This window comes from Coturnix japonica, chromosome 9 (assembly GCF_001577835.2).
Source record: "Coturnix japonica isolate 7356 chromosome 9, Coturnix japonica 2.1, whole genome shotgun sequence".
In the NCBI taxonomy this organism is placed as follows: Eukaryota; Metazoa; Chordata; class Aves; order Galliformes; family Phasianidae; genus Coturnix; species Coturnix japonica.
The window spans coordinates 13,509,936-13,525,039 of NC_029524.1; the positions used below are offsets into that span (position 1 = coordinate 13,509,936).

Genomic DNA, 15,104 nt, shown 5'->3' on the forward strand with positions numbered 1-15,104 from the left:
AAGCTTAATTCATCGGGAGTCATTGTCAGCCATTCCCTTGGACTAGGCTCTGTTTTCTGAACCAGAACAGGACGTTAGCTCAAACATAAACACAGAGAAAGTAAAAAGAACAGGACAGGTTTGATGTCTGAAGTTGGGCTTTTGGTGCGTTTTATGCCGCGCTGTGTTTTTGTGGGGTTTGTGCAATTAGCCTTCGGAGCAGGCAGTTTTTTGCTTCCCATTACTGTATAATTTCAGTTCGTTTTGAAATTCATGCACCATGCAAAAAGAGCTTTGTGCTGTATCGAGTATTTCTGTTGGTGTGTTACAGTGCGGTCAGAGTGCCTTCAGAGCTTTGTCAGGGCACTTCTACTGCATGCATGTTTTGTAATGTATTCCTTTTAAGCATCTGCCTTGGAAGCAGCCGCTGGGGTTTTAAGTGAAATGTGCCAGCATCGAGTGTGACAAATGTGGTAGACACTCCTCGTAATGGATGTCTTTGGGAGTGGGATGTTGAAATCTCTGCAAATGTTCAGGCACTGATTGTTCTCTGAGCTTTCTGCCTGCAAAAGAGTACTTCACACCCGCGTGAGTGATGAACACAGGTGGAATTGGTCCCATGCTTGTTGGCGCTGTGCAGCAAACCTGTGCAGACAGCGTGGTCAACTTGGGTTTAGTCGTGATTGAAGAATGAGATTGATTTTTGCGGTTGCCATAACAATTGGACTGCTGTGTGAAAAAATGTTTATAGCTTTCACTGGAGTGAGGTGACAGCTCTAGGATGCCTATTTCCAAATTAAAACGACTGTTTCCAGCTCTGACAAATGATGTATGTTTAACTTTTCCAAGGTAGAGCTCCACGGGGTCTTAGAAATGACCCGGAGAGCTCAAAGATTCTTAAAGTGCCTTTGCTGCTTAATTTTCAAAAGCCAGCTTTGAGCTGGAGCTAATGAGGGAAAACCAGGATATGCTGAGCTTTCCCTCCCACACGGCTATTGTACACACTCACAAAGTGAAGAGAACAGGACAACCTAAAGAGTCCCTGGAAGAATGTAAATGCATTGCAAGTGTCTAGACATGCAGTCACTCTCACTGTAAATGTCTTAGCACTGACATATTCAAGTTTAAAGCAGGCTTGCAGTGCCTATACTTCAATAAACAAAATGATGGTCATTGCCATCTCACCTCGAGCTGCCGCAGGCTGCATCCTCTGTCCTTAGCCTTCCAAGGCTCCCAGAGAGCTGGTGTCTGCTTGCTTCTTTGTCTGGTAGGGACAATGTCTTGCTTCATTGAGGGTTTTCTCATGGTACGTGCAGTTCTCCAAACTGCTCTTTCATGGTTGCCTGCATTTGTTACAGCAGTGGAAATCTGGGCTCTGTGTCTCTGCTGAAGGGCTGCTGTCTGCGTGCTGCTGGTTGGTGGGAAGGCCATCCAGTTGTGCCTGGAGGGTTTGTGTGGATGACTTGGTTCCCATCAAGCTTTTCATTGGGCTGTTTTTGCAGAAATCATCTTGATAGCTCCCAAACTTTGCCCAATTGCTGACCGTACCAGGGACCTTGGCCCTAGCACAGCCTGAAGCCATAGCTTGCAAATGCAATGCTTCATCTTGGTCCAGGTAGACCTCCACTTGTGTGCTGGAGCACTGAGCCCTGGGATTGTCATAGTATTACAGAATGGCTCAGATTGGAGGGGATCTTCAGGTTCATCCAGTCCCATGCCATGGCAGGGCAGCCCAGGCTGCCCAGGGTCCCATCCAGCCTGGCTGTGAGCACCTCCAGGGATGGAGCATCCACAGCTTCTCTGTGCAGAGGTGCCAGCTCATCTTCTTGTGTCATGGGTGTTTATATTTTATGTCTAACTTCAACTGATGTGTTGAATTTTGGACTCTTCTAGCTGGCAAAAAGCTGATGTTGGTGTATTGTACCCAGCTCTGCAGCACCAGCTGTATGCTGTTCTCTCCACTAATTCTCGTGAACACCTTTGCACAGATGTACTTATTTACACACGGAAAAACAAGCTGCTCTTGCAGCCCCATGATCTGTGAACATTTTAATTATGATGATGGTAATTCTAGCTCACTAACAGGCTGTTTATCTTACCTCTACTCCTGCAATAGCCATTTATTTTAGGTCCTTTTAAAGGTATAAAGACTAACTGCTCTGCAGATATGCTTGTCTGCTTTAATTAGTCTTCCTTAAGCCTTACAAAGAGAAACTGCACTTAATTAGCTAACCTTAAATTAGGATTGATATTCCAGCCTGTCTACGTGCATGCTGTCATTCCTGTCCAATAAACAGAGTGCTCTGTTCTGCAGTTATTCCCCCCAGATGGTTGATATGCAAGATGGCAGACGGAGCCAGAGCGCGAGCTTTGCCTTCAGCAGTGTTTAAAGGGCTCTATAGGGTGTGAGTCCACCCTGCTCCTACAGAACTCTTGTAGGCATGGCCCGGTTCCAGCACACAAATCTCTGGCCATGAGGAGGAGGGGGAAGGATTTAATTTTTCCTTCCGTTGGCAAAGACTCCATGTCAGAGCAAGTCCACCTCCACAGGCCTGCATTAAACATATGTTTTGGACCCAGCATCTCCCATAAAAAGTGGAAGTGTTTGTGTTCAGTCAACGTGTGGAGGCTGGGGGGTTCTCAAAGACACATATTTCTCTCAAGCCCTTCTCAGCACTAAGGCCGGTAAATGTCTTAACTCTGTGTGTGTCTCTATCTCCTCAACCAGTTTCCTCTAACTAACCAACTTGTGTGTATGTTGGAACGAACAGACTTGGAACATCTCATTACTTTTACGAAAGTATGTTTTGACAATTCGAAATGAGTAAAACAGATTTTTATTAGGTGCAGTGACAATGAGAGATGGCTCCTTCAGGGCTTTCAAAGAAGGGGGTGGGAGGAACAGTGAGACTTTTTAATCCACACGGTCACCTTGGCAGCCCCTCCAGGAGCTGGGGGCAGCTGCCAATTCATGTTTACCTATGGTCAATGCAAATATGCATGCATCAGCCATGATATTTGCTTGTGCTTAAGCAACGTCTTTGTTAGCAGGTGCATAAAAAGTTCTGTTGCCTTGAGGTTTGGTCACACAACCATGGCAGGTTGGGTTTGTTATTGGTTACGCTCAGAAATGTGATCTGATCTTTGGGCTGTAGCCTTCAGGGGTATTGTACAGCCAGACTTGGCCAGTGGAGGAATTTGAATGGCTCCTTCCCCTTCACAGGGCCATATAGCTGGGAGCAGTGCTGTTTCTTCACCCCAATGGCTCCAGAGTGCTCTGTGCTGCAGCAGATGCCAAGGGACGGGGACATTTTGCAGCGCATGGACATTCCTGGAGCCGTTCCAGGCCAGGTTGGGTGGGATCCTTGGGCAGCCTGAGCTGGTGGTTGGCGATGCTGCCCACAGCAGGAGCTTGGAACTGCTTGATCTTCAAGGTCCCCCTCCAACCTAAATCTTTGTATGCACTGCCCACACCCACTCTTTCCTCCCAGCCTGCTCCTCACGTGCCCTGGGACCAGAGGTGGGTCTGAAGCTGCTGGAGATAACAGGCGATACTGGTTGGGCTGCAGGAAAAGCAAGAGCTGATAGCAGAGTATATGCCTTCCTCTGGGAGGAGCACATGCAGGGCTGCTGCACCCATGCTCAGTGCTGCACTCCCATCGCTCGGCAGATTATTTTCTATCCCATGTGCCAGTTCCTATAGCCATCTGAAACCTCTCCAGCCATAAAAACTGAAAACCAGAAATATAACTCATCACACTTAATAATGCAATTGCTGGTAAGCAGACTTCACTTAGAAGACTTTAGTCAGGTGTACTGCTTTGTGCCAGAATTATCTCATTGCTGTGAATTTTGAGCCCTGTTTGCAAATCAGTTTCACTCGTCCCACTACCTGGACATGGACTCTGCAGTATTTCTGCAGTCCTCATGCCAAGGTGTATCATTCCCCTTGTTACTTGCTCAGTGACTTTCTTACCTCACCTTTGCAGTCTGTGCCCAGAACGAACTGCATGTGACAAGCTACAAGTTCAAGTCCCTTGAGCAGTTTTAAAGGAGGAAGGGAACTGTGCCTGGTGCTAAAGCATATCCCAGCTGTGCTGCGAGCAGAACTGCTGGTGAGAAATGCTACATCAGAATTCAGCTGGACCCCACTTCTACTCTGCATCTGTGAGCTTAAGGATCTTGGGCTGAGAGCTGTGGCTGTGCCTGTGTGCTTTGCAGCTGGGAGCAGGGCCAGCATGTCCCAGACACAGCAAAACATGCCCTGGGTGCTTTATGGGGGGCCAGGTGCCCCCCAGCCCACGAGCCACCACCAGGCTCTGCAGCAGGCTTCCTTGGCCAAACACAGCTCAGTGAAGCAGCCCGTTCCTTGTATGAGGAACCATTCCATTGTATGAATGCGTTCAGAATTTGGCACCCGCAGATTTATGCTCACTTCTTTCCAGGGCAGACTGCAAATATGCACTTTGTTGAAACCAATCTGCTAATCTCTAAACTGCCTGGAGCTACAATTCTCAATGGGTGGCAGACGCTTGTGGTTACAGGCCCGAACATCTGGGAGAAGCTGTCTATCCCACTGACACAGGAACTCATGCTCTTTGAAGAAGTTCTTTAACCTTTTTCTTCATCACTTGTCAGTGTAAAGCAAGCCATTCATTTCTGTTCAGTGCTGTCTATAGCAGGGTCTGCTGTGATAGGACAAAGGGAAATGGCTTGAGACTAAAAAAGGGGAGCTATAGATGAAGACATTTTTACACTAAGGGTAGTGAGGCACTGGCACAGATTGCATGGAGGTGGTGGGATGCCTCATCCATGGAGACACCTGAGGTCAGGCTGGATGGGGCTCTGAGCACCAGAAGGAGCTGTGGGTGTCCCTGTTCGGTGCAGGGAGTTGGACCAGGTGGCCTCTAAGGGTCCTTTCCAACTCAAACAGTTCTATGATTCTGTGACTTATTTACGGAAGCGAGGATGCTTGCAAGCCTTTAAAATTAGTTGATTTCCGCTGCTGGGTAGCAAGGCAACAACAGATCAAAGTCCCAGTGTAGTTGAAAAGACTTTATATCTTTCAGCATCACAATCTCTAATTTGTTTGGATGCATGAGAAGGATCAGAAAGTAACGTGCATCTGGGGATAAAGGCGGCTTTGCTGCTCAATCTGAAAGCTCGCATGTTCGGAAAGATTTTCAAAGTCTCAGGAGGGAGTGAAGTGCTTTAGTGATTTTTATGCCTTTGAAAATCTCTGTTTAGCTTCCCTGGTGGAATTACGTAAATACACACTGCCAGCTGTCTGATGCCAATAGATCCCACCCAGGGCAGTTAAGCACTGAAGTGACAGGGCTGCAGAGGCTGAGATGTTGCTCTCACTGTGCAAGCAGCCATGCTCAGAGACGAAGACCTGATGATGCCTTGTGACATTTGCTCCTTTTAAAGTTTGCCATGGTTTCTCCTCCCAACTCTCCTACCCTATGAGTCTGTTGGTGGCTGTGCAGTCAGATGTATTCTACCTCTCCAGAAGGGAGTTGCCACCGTGACCCATGACTATCCGCCATGAGATGTGACATGAGACATAGGTGTTATAAAGTACTGCAACCCTTGAGCGTCCTTACATGCTCTCACTTGTTCCTGTGCAGGTCACTTTGTAAATGTGACTCTTGCTCCATGTTATCAGTGCTCATGGAATTCCGTATGTCCCAGTATCTGCTCTTCTGCGTGGTAATGTGGGTTATTTGTGTTTAACTTAGCTTTGCAATTGGGAGCCATCTCTTATAGCTTTCCACTAGCTGCAAGGCATGAAGAGTTTTTCTTGCTTGTTTCTTTAGTGAGAACTCAATGGGGTCGGTTGTTTACTTTTTGTGCAGGAAAATCAGTAATGAGACAAAAGCTGTTTTCTAGCAAAAATTAAAATCAACCACAAAAATAAAACCCACAACATCAAGAAGCATTGCTTTTCCAAAACCTTATTTCAGATTAGATCTAGGCTTTCAGATTAGTTTGAAGGTGTTTCAGGTCTGAGTCTTATGAAAACATGGTTGTTGTTGTCTGGATGTCTCTGGTCTGTGTGTTTTGATGCCTTCTCCATGACTGGAAGATAAATTTTCCTTTTTTTTTCTTTCTTTTTTTTTCTTTTTTTTTTTTCTTGGATAGGAAAGAATGCATTTTCACCATCGACCCATCAACTGCCAAAGATCTTGATGATGCTTTGTCCTGTAAACAACTCCCTGACGGTATGAGATATATTTTACAAAATACTGCTCAGTGTTTATATTCAGCAGCTGACACTCTCATATATGTGATTTGTCATGAAGTGTTCTTTACCAAATATGAGTAAATGTTAAACTGGTTTTCTCCTATTGTTTTAACTGCCTGTGTTCAGAAATCGTAGAGCAGAGCTCTTCAAGCTGTGGTCTGCACTAATGTTGATGTCAGGAAATGCAGAAAGCACGGTGTTTTGCATAACTGAAGCTGTAATTTCATTTGAGCAGATCTCAGCTGTCTCCTGTCATTACTGGGCTTACAGCAGAGTAGCTCACGTGCCACTCATGCATACTGAAGCCTAGTAAAACTTTGACCTGGAATACGTAGTCCCAGATTAAAGGAACCTTGTTTTTGAAGGTCACTGGCTGCACTGCTTCTCAGTGTTTGCTTATGGGATGCTGAGAATAGTCTGATGAGCAGAGTGTGCCTTATAAGTTGTGCTCTTCTTCTCATTGCCTTTTAAGTTTTCTGTTCTGCCTTATTTGTGCTTTTACTATGCCATAAGCCAGCAGAACAGAAAGTAAAGCTTCAGAAGCCAAGTCTTGATGATTCCAACTAAAGGAACTTCGCTCTTGTAAGCTTACATTGCCATCCAATTCTGCTCATTTAGTTTGATGAGATCCAGTAACAGGCTTCGTTTAGAAATAGTGCATGGTTTGATTAACACATCTACAAATAATGAAGAAGATAAAGTGACTTTTTTTATGTGTTTAGTTTTACTTGTTGTTATTACTGATCGTGATATGATGACATCAGACATGGTTCTCTGGTCTTAGTTGCTTTCATTCTGTTTAACATGGCCAATGAATATTCATGTCGCTTAGACCCTGTTACAGAATAGTATTGCAGTGCTACAGAGCTGATTAAAACAATCAAACAAACAAACAAACAAAAAAAACAATTGGAAGAAAATTTGAGGCTAATAACATTGTTTCTAATTATATTGTATGAGGTCAGTTTTGAGGTGATGTTAAGGAAAAATTGCTGTTCTATTTCACTGAAAATTTAGGCAGTCTTGAGAGATCCTAAACTTAACCCTGTCCTCCCTCTTTGCATTTTATGATCTGATTATCCGTAGGTCAGATAAGTAAATTCAAAAGCAGACAAGTGCATGCCCCCAACAGAGGCTGTCCCAGTCCAAAGGCTCTTTGTTCAGCCCCACATATAATTTTCCAGAAATCATCAGGTGTGATTAAGAGCCCTCTGTGGAGGATCTAGAATGGTTCAAAACCGATGCTGGAGGTCCTTTGGGTTCGCTTGCTTATGAAGCTTGTTCTGTTCGCAGCCTTTGTGTTAAGGAGAGCTCTTCTGGGAATCTTAATCCTGTGATACTGGAGCTTCTTGATGCATTTTGGAGGATTTCTGGCTTATAAGTTGCTATACTAGCTGCAATTATTATGACAAAGAGTTGTTTTAGAGGTTAAGAGCTCATCCAGGGCTGGCAAGCCTTCATGTCTCATGAGGACAAAGTTGTGTTAAGAGTTAACAGAGCTTTTATTCTAAATGTAAACCTGGTTACAAGAAATTATTATTTTTTCCATCTTTTTTGCCCATATGTTAAGCACTTTAAAAAAAAGAAAAAAGAGCCAGCATGAGCAAACCGCATATCTGGCATCCTCACGATGTCAGGAGATTGCCAGAAATCAATAGAGAATGCAGTACCTGATGCAGAAAATGCCCCAAATGACCCAAAGTAAACGCAAGCAAAGGACTTTACTCACACTTTCCCTGTCAAGCAGCAGAATGAATGCATTTCAGATGATTCGGAAGAAGGGAATTGTCCTCAAACATTCACTGCTAATTCTTTCAATGTTGTGGCTGTTCCTTTGCCCCAAGGCAGGGAGACGTGGGTCTATTTTTGCACCTTTTCTTAGTTTTACAACTTTTCAGTGTAACCGTTGTCTGTTCTGGTCACTGGATGGAGGACTTTCCTGTGCTACACGCTCAGGAAAAGATGAATATTTTTTTGCAAAAGTGAATCCATAAGTCTGTCATAAAGAACTACCCAGTAGCAAAGGAAGCATGGGATGGCTGTGGGAAGAGCTTTGTTTTTAATGGAGCTTATAGTAAGATATTGCAGCAGTTGGAAACTTTACAGGGATATATGTCATACGTAGGCCAATCTGGTTTTGAGAGGATTTTATATTGAAATCTGCTTTTGATTAACTGTCGTGCTCCTCGTTATTGTTTAATGATAGGAGTAGGGAGGTACGCTTGCTGTTTGCACTCGTGAGTGTATATTTTAAGAGATCGGCTCCAGTAAAGAATGAAAATAGGGTTATTTATGTAACAGCTTTAGAAATATGAACGAGCTGTACTCCATTTAGATGACTCAGCATAATCTTGGAGTAGGAGATGGATCTGGACGGCAGCGAGTTTCTGCAGCATTCGTAGAGTTGTTTCAGGATAGCCTGAGGTTTTAAGCAAGTTCATTTCAGTCAATGCTCCTTTGTGGTCCTTTCTGCACGTATTCTAGTGAATGACTGCAGCCAGCAGCGCGCCGCGGAGCAGCTCTCAGTTTGAACAACGGCTGTGGAGCGTTCACAGAAAGCAAATGTACGGCTTTCAAGCCTGAGTGCTTTCCTCCGGGGTGCAGATGTTTGAAGATTTACACTGATCTTATCATGTAAGAGCCTGTCGTATGACCTGCGTGTCCCAGTGGAACCAGGCAAGTTCCATACGCTTGCCAAACTTCTCCTGGGAATTATGATTATTATTTCTGGTAACACACACGACATATTGTGCTTGAAAGCTTCTGACTATAGAAACAGAAGTGAAATCTGACAAATTTGAAGGCAAACAATTCCAAATTCCATCTATTGAAATTGCAGGCCATGATGAGAAAGAAGTTACCTGGAATTATTGGGTGCATTTCAGAGGGGTTGTCTCACCCACATGCACATCTTCCAGTGCTGATTTCAAAGATGTGCTGGCAGTATCTTGGTACGTCTTTTTGTGTGTTTATTGATGACTAACGTGGTCCTTGCCTTTCTTTCATTCCTTTCAGAGAGTAATTCAAGTTTTAAGTAATTCAGATCACACTGTGGGAGGAATCATTGTACTGCAGAATAGAAATATATTTTGTGGGTTGTTTGTCTGGCTTCTTTTTTCCTTAGTGATATTGGTCTTCTGTATTTTGGAGCAAGGTCAGATATAGATGAATTCAATGAATGTATATTATTACCTAAGGATCTGAGCAAATGAGATTTCTGCAGTATGCTGCTCCCTATTTTTTCCCTCCCCTTTGAATTCATTCATCCTGTTGGTGAGTTTAAATCAAATATACCTAAGGGGAACACAATGAAATCCTCAGAGACATTGTGTTTCTTCTAGTATCATGAAAATGAGGTATGAGCAAAGAAGAGAGATTCACTTACTGAGCCAAATCTGGGAAAGGTGCAGCATGACGTTTGTCCTTAGCAGGTGTGTGAGAGTCCACTGTAGGCTGCAGTTTTCAGAAACAGGTCTGAGGACACTGTGGATTCACATCTCTGCTCAAGGAGTATTTTCCGTATGTGATGGTAAAGTCATCCTTTGCTTCCTTTCCGTGGACCTCATGGACACCTTAAGCCATCCCTACTGCATGAGCTCCAGTGTCTCGCACTGAAACAGGCCTGTAGAGCCCTTGTAGCCCCAAGATGCCATCTCAGGTGAATACTTGCTTTTCCTTTCCTTCCATCCTTGTTCTTTCCCAATGCAGATCACGAACACATGAGGACCAAGTCGTTTTTGTTTTGCAAAGTTGCGTGCACTTAGTATTTAAAGTTGTAAATAATCCCTTTTCTATTCAGTTTTGTCCCTCCAGCCACATGAGAACTGTAGGATGAAATTTGCTGCAGTGACAGTTGGTGCAGAACCTTTCAGCTAAGCCATTTGGTTCCTGCAGCACAGACTACAGGAAGAATTTGTAATTAGAGTCTTGTGGGCTGATTTGCTTAAGATAAACACTGAAGAATGAGCTAGTGTTGAATCAAAAGTTATATTATGAATTAGTATGCTTTCTTCTCTGTAAGGTAAGTGTACAAGATGAATAGATAGCAGACATGGTTTAGAGAGAAAGTGACAGAAAACCCACGTCACTACATGAGTCAAATATAAAATAGCCATAAACTGCTATTTACTTAAATTTATTGCAGGACTCAAATGTAGGAAAAATAAAGACATACAAGGAATGGGATTGTGCATAGTATTTGGTTGGTTTTTCCTTTGGTATCGTACATAATTAGCTCAGCTCTGCTGTTACTTGCTGATTAGTCTGGAGCTTTTTAGTTAAGGATCTGTGTTGTGCCAGTAGAAAAAGGGAAAAGACCGATTGCAGTGATTAGAAACAGGTACATTTTTCTTTTCCTTTTTTTCCCATCAAGAACTTGTGGTTGCAGATTCTTTGAAATATGCAAAATACAGTCAGATCTCTGCCAAATCCAGGTCAATGTTGTGTCCCACAGTGTGGTCCCATGCATTGCTGGTGGAATTGCAGTGTGTACAGTATGTTTAACCTCTTATTTTAAAATAACATGGGGTTGCGTTTGCGGAAACACACATCACTTCCAATTTCCAAGGCCAGAGTTGAATGGAATCAGAGGGCTGAATTGCTTCACCCTTCCCCTACTGATTCCTCCTCTTTTGAAATCAATGAGACAAGTAAACAGCATCGTGCTCCCCTTAGCTTGGCTGGAAACAGAGCAGATGGTGGTTGAAAGGGTAACCGAGTAAGCCTAATTCCCAAACAAGTGCACTAAAATAATAAAGCATTGGGATGCAGAACAAGAAAGTTTGGATTTGGTTTGAGCACTGATTGTTGGAACGTAATTTGTCAAGCATTTATTGCATCTATGTGAGAGCTACTTGTGGGAAGATTGTGGGTTTTTTGTTTTGATTTCCTCCCTACCCCCCCCACACACAAAACTTGGGCAGAATGAGTTATTAGTAATTTGTATTTGTTGCACTGGATTTTTGTATCGAGTATAGAAATTTTATAAAGATTCCACCTATATTCCAAAAGCCTTGTATTTGGAAAACAGAGATATCAAATAGAGATGGTAAATAAACAAATTCATAGAGGAAAAAGATGTGGTGTTAAAGCAATATGAAAGGTAGGTTTCCTATAAAGGGCTAATCTAATGGAGATGGTGGCTGCAGAACATGCAACTGGACGTACAAACACAGAGTAGAATTACCCTTTAAAATGAATGTATTTTCCTACAAGTGAAGAGAGATGCTATGGAAAAAAAAAACACCTTTTGAATCATTTCAGTTCATAAATTCAGGACCTGGGACAATTCCCCAAGGATTTAAAAATTTCCTTGGTCGACAAATATCCCTAGTTTGGATGCTGACTGAAAAATATCTGTATTGAAGAAATACCCCCTGAAAGCTCAGAATTCATTTAAGGAATTGGATAGTGAGAGGATCAGAAATTCCCAATTTAAAAGCACTCTCTATGATTTCTTTTCACTGAAGAGGACCTCAGAGATGAGGAGGGTTGTTAGAGAAGAACCACAAATGATAGGTTATGACCAGACAGAGCTAGAGAAAACAGGATTTACGAGCAAGTTTAGCAGGTAAGAATCCAGAGATGTATGAGGGTAGAAAAAGAGTACAAATAGTTAGGAATAAGTTCCCACACAGTTGACCTCGGTCATATGTTCTACTGCATTCAGGCAACAAAGATACTATTGCTGTATATCAACTGTTATCAACTTTTCAAAATGATGGGTTCCCTCGGAACTGCTGGGCTATTGTTGTAACTAATAATTTATCACTGTGCGTGGGTTTTAAGAACCTAACTGAACAGGAAGAGCATCTTCTTACTGTGCAACTCAATACAATGCTTCTTGATTGTTGACTATTAGGTTGGTTATTCAAAGTGTAAAACAGGGCGCAGATGGAAATGTTTTGGAAATGTTTCCAAACGTAAACGAAAAGTTGGATGGCTAAGAGTGAAATCTCAGGATCTGCCTTCTATTCTCAAAGAAGCTGAAATGTCAAGGCTGCTCAGTGGGGAAGTAATTTGTATGTGTTTGGCCTAGCACTAAATTCCAAGGTCTCTTTGAATGCCCAGGAGCATTTATTCAGCCTTGGATTTCTGTGTTCAGCAGAGATATCACAAAAGATTGACCTAGGAGAGAGGCAGGTCCCTTCGCACTTCAAACCTTCATTTCAGGAACAGGATGACATCCTACACCCCCAAAAGATTGTAATCCATCTTGAAAGCTTCAGGGTGCCACTTCCCTTCTCTTCAGATTCAAAGACTGTTGATTTCCTGGTAGAGTTAACCTCTTGAATGGGACTTGGAATAGTGATAACAACAAATTGTGGCAAGAATGCCAGAAACTGTCCTTTTGCCTTTGTCCCTTTGGAAACATAGCTGCTAAGAGGGTGTTTGATAGAGTTAAGCACAGATTCCCTTGGTAACTTCTATCTACTGGCAAGAAGTGCTTTCTGAGCTGCAAATCTGAGTTCACCTTGGTGACCTGCTTGATATTTTGTCTTGGGAAAAGGTCGAAGAGTGGATGGTGTAGACTGAGTAGCAAAGATTCACGTTGGGTGTAAGTCATGAGCAGTCATCTAGATGTTCTCCCAAAGATGACCATGTAGCAATCACTGTCATCCAGTGGAGAATCTAATGTATTTGTGATTCTTACTCCTCTTCATTTTACTTGTTATGCTTGAATCTTGCAAAGAATTTAATACAATTTCAAAAACTTATAAGCGGAACTTGCTGCTTTGGCACCTCACAGTTTGCTGGGTGTTTGTGCAGCCATGGAGGAAATGAGCTGACTTGTTACCTTTTGCAGTGTACATCAGGTATCAGCACAGGAACAGGGAGGAAACCTTTGTGAGCAGATAGTGGTACATACATAGACATCACTGCATAAGGATACGTTCTGTCTGGTCACACTCTTCCAGTGTTGGCCAAATTTGATTTTTGAAAGAAATGGCACAGTCTCTTCATTTCCCATCATTATCTTTTCTGTCCCTAGCTGCCCCGTGGCCTGACTTGACATTTACTATTAAGGTACTTTTGCCTTATTTCCATTTGTATTCTTCTGTGTGATTCTGGTTCTGCAGTGTGAACAAATCTTTATGCTGTGTACTTATTCTGTTGGATATCATTCCCTATGTCCTTCAGTCTGCAATTAAATATTTTATCTTGTACATGCTGCGTAAATTCTGTCCTTCTGAGTATTTAAGTGCTTTTCCCCCAGGATAATTCCTTCTTTGTTAAAGTATCTGACTTAACGGTGCAGTGGTAACACTTGCATGGAAGAGCTCTTCTGTTCGCCTCCTAAGTTATTGCATCTGGTTGGAAGGTAATTTTCATGAACAGCAGAGGCAGTAGCTGTGTTCCAGATGGCAGCAGCTCCCATCACAAGGTGAAGAGCTGGCACAGGTTTGCTGGCAACTTGGAAAACAGGACACTTGGGTGTGGGTTTCTCTGCCTTGGTATCAAGGTATGTTATGTGACATCTGGAGATCTGACTTCTGATTCATCACCAGCTGAGATGCTTCCAGCATCTACCCCGTGTTCCCATGGTGGGACTGATTCCCACTCCTAGGAGGCTGGGGATAGTTTGTGATGACATTTTGCCACCTCTGAGCTTACTCCTCAGTGTTAGGCAAGGCGGGGTAGTGTGTTCCTTGCAGAGGATTTAAATGCTAACCTTAGTCAAAATATTTAAGTACTGAAGTGATTTGGGTTATGCTGTTTTGTGTATAAAGCTCAGGGCTTTGTAATGCACGATGTGTGAAGTGCCTTGTTATGTCAGTGTTCTGGCTTTGTTTTTCAGTATAAAAGGTAGCTTTTAAATTCTAATAAGAAGTGAGTTCAGGAAGTTGCTGAATTTATTAGCTGCTACAGACAGAAAACTGTATGCAGTTCACATGGAAGACCTGCTCCCAGAATTTAATTTAGTAATAAAATCTCCTAATAATTCTGAAAGTATTTAAAGATTTGTTTGTTGGTCATGGAAGAGAAATATTCTGCTTTGGGACTGCTCCTTTCCTAGTAGATTTCTCTGCTTTACATTCTCACTTGTCCACCTTTGCTAAAGGTACTTAATGAACACAAGTTCTCTTTTGTACCTTACCTGGAGCCAATCCCAAATTTGTTTGTGAGATCGTGCTCATCTCCATAACGTTCAGTCAGTGCCAGAGACTTAAGTACCAAAGGTCAGAGTGGCTGTGAGAATTGAGTAGAACAGTGCTTTAAAAGTCACTCCAAGCAGATAGGAATTATTCCGGATTTTAGATTCATTAAAATCTCGCTTTGACCTTTTGCCTTAAAGGGGAAGAAGAAGAAGAAAGAAAAACCACAAAAAATCCATTACCATCTGTTTTTATGAGTTGAGCTGTGAATATTTTCAGATTCTCTTGGGATGGCTGAGGGCATCACTTTCCAGCATTGCCATTTGTAGCAGTGGTTTCCCAGAAATCCAGAAGTTGCTGAGATGCTCTCAAAGTCTCTCCATGGCTGGTGAGCGTTGGGGGTTGCTTCCATGGTGGGTTGTTTCTTATGTTCTTATAGGGGCCTAGAGGCCAGGCTGGCAGTGGAGCCTGGTAGTGTGTAGTATTTTGTGAATCATTGCTCTTTGAGGTGCTTATTGTTTGGATAGAGAGTTTTTCCTCTTTTCAAGTCATTGCAACTTTCCTAAAGTAATATTCATGGTTGTTTGGGTAACTGCCGCTCAGTGCCCTGCAGACTAGTCCTGCACTCCTTGAGGTTCAGAATTCTGATTCCTATTACCAGGGTCTTTTCGGAAAGATACATAGAAGAAGGGAGACCTTTCGAGAAAGAAGAAGATATGAATTGCTCTTAAAAAGGTGTAATTAGTTGTATTTCGGTTGGCTGGAGCAGCGTCATGTGATAA

At 42.9% G+C, this 15,104-nt stretch overlaps 1 protein-coding gene across 5 annotated transcripts in view; it reads left to right on the forward strand.

Annotated features, from left to right (window-relative positions):
- DIS3L2 (DIS3 like 3'-5' exoribonuclease 2) overlaps positions 1-15,104 on the forward strand; it is a 155,909-nt gene that overhangs the window by 77,143 nt on the left and 63,662 nt on the right. For all 5 annotated transcript variants that reach the window (XM_015871831.2, XM_015871834.2, XM_015871830.2 and 2 more), the window contains one exon: positions 6,124-6,203. In XM_015871831.2, the coding sequence (XP_015727317.1) occupies positions 6,124-6,203 (80 nt within the window). The remainder of the gene's footprint in view (positions 1-6,123; positions 6,204-15,104) is intronic.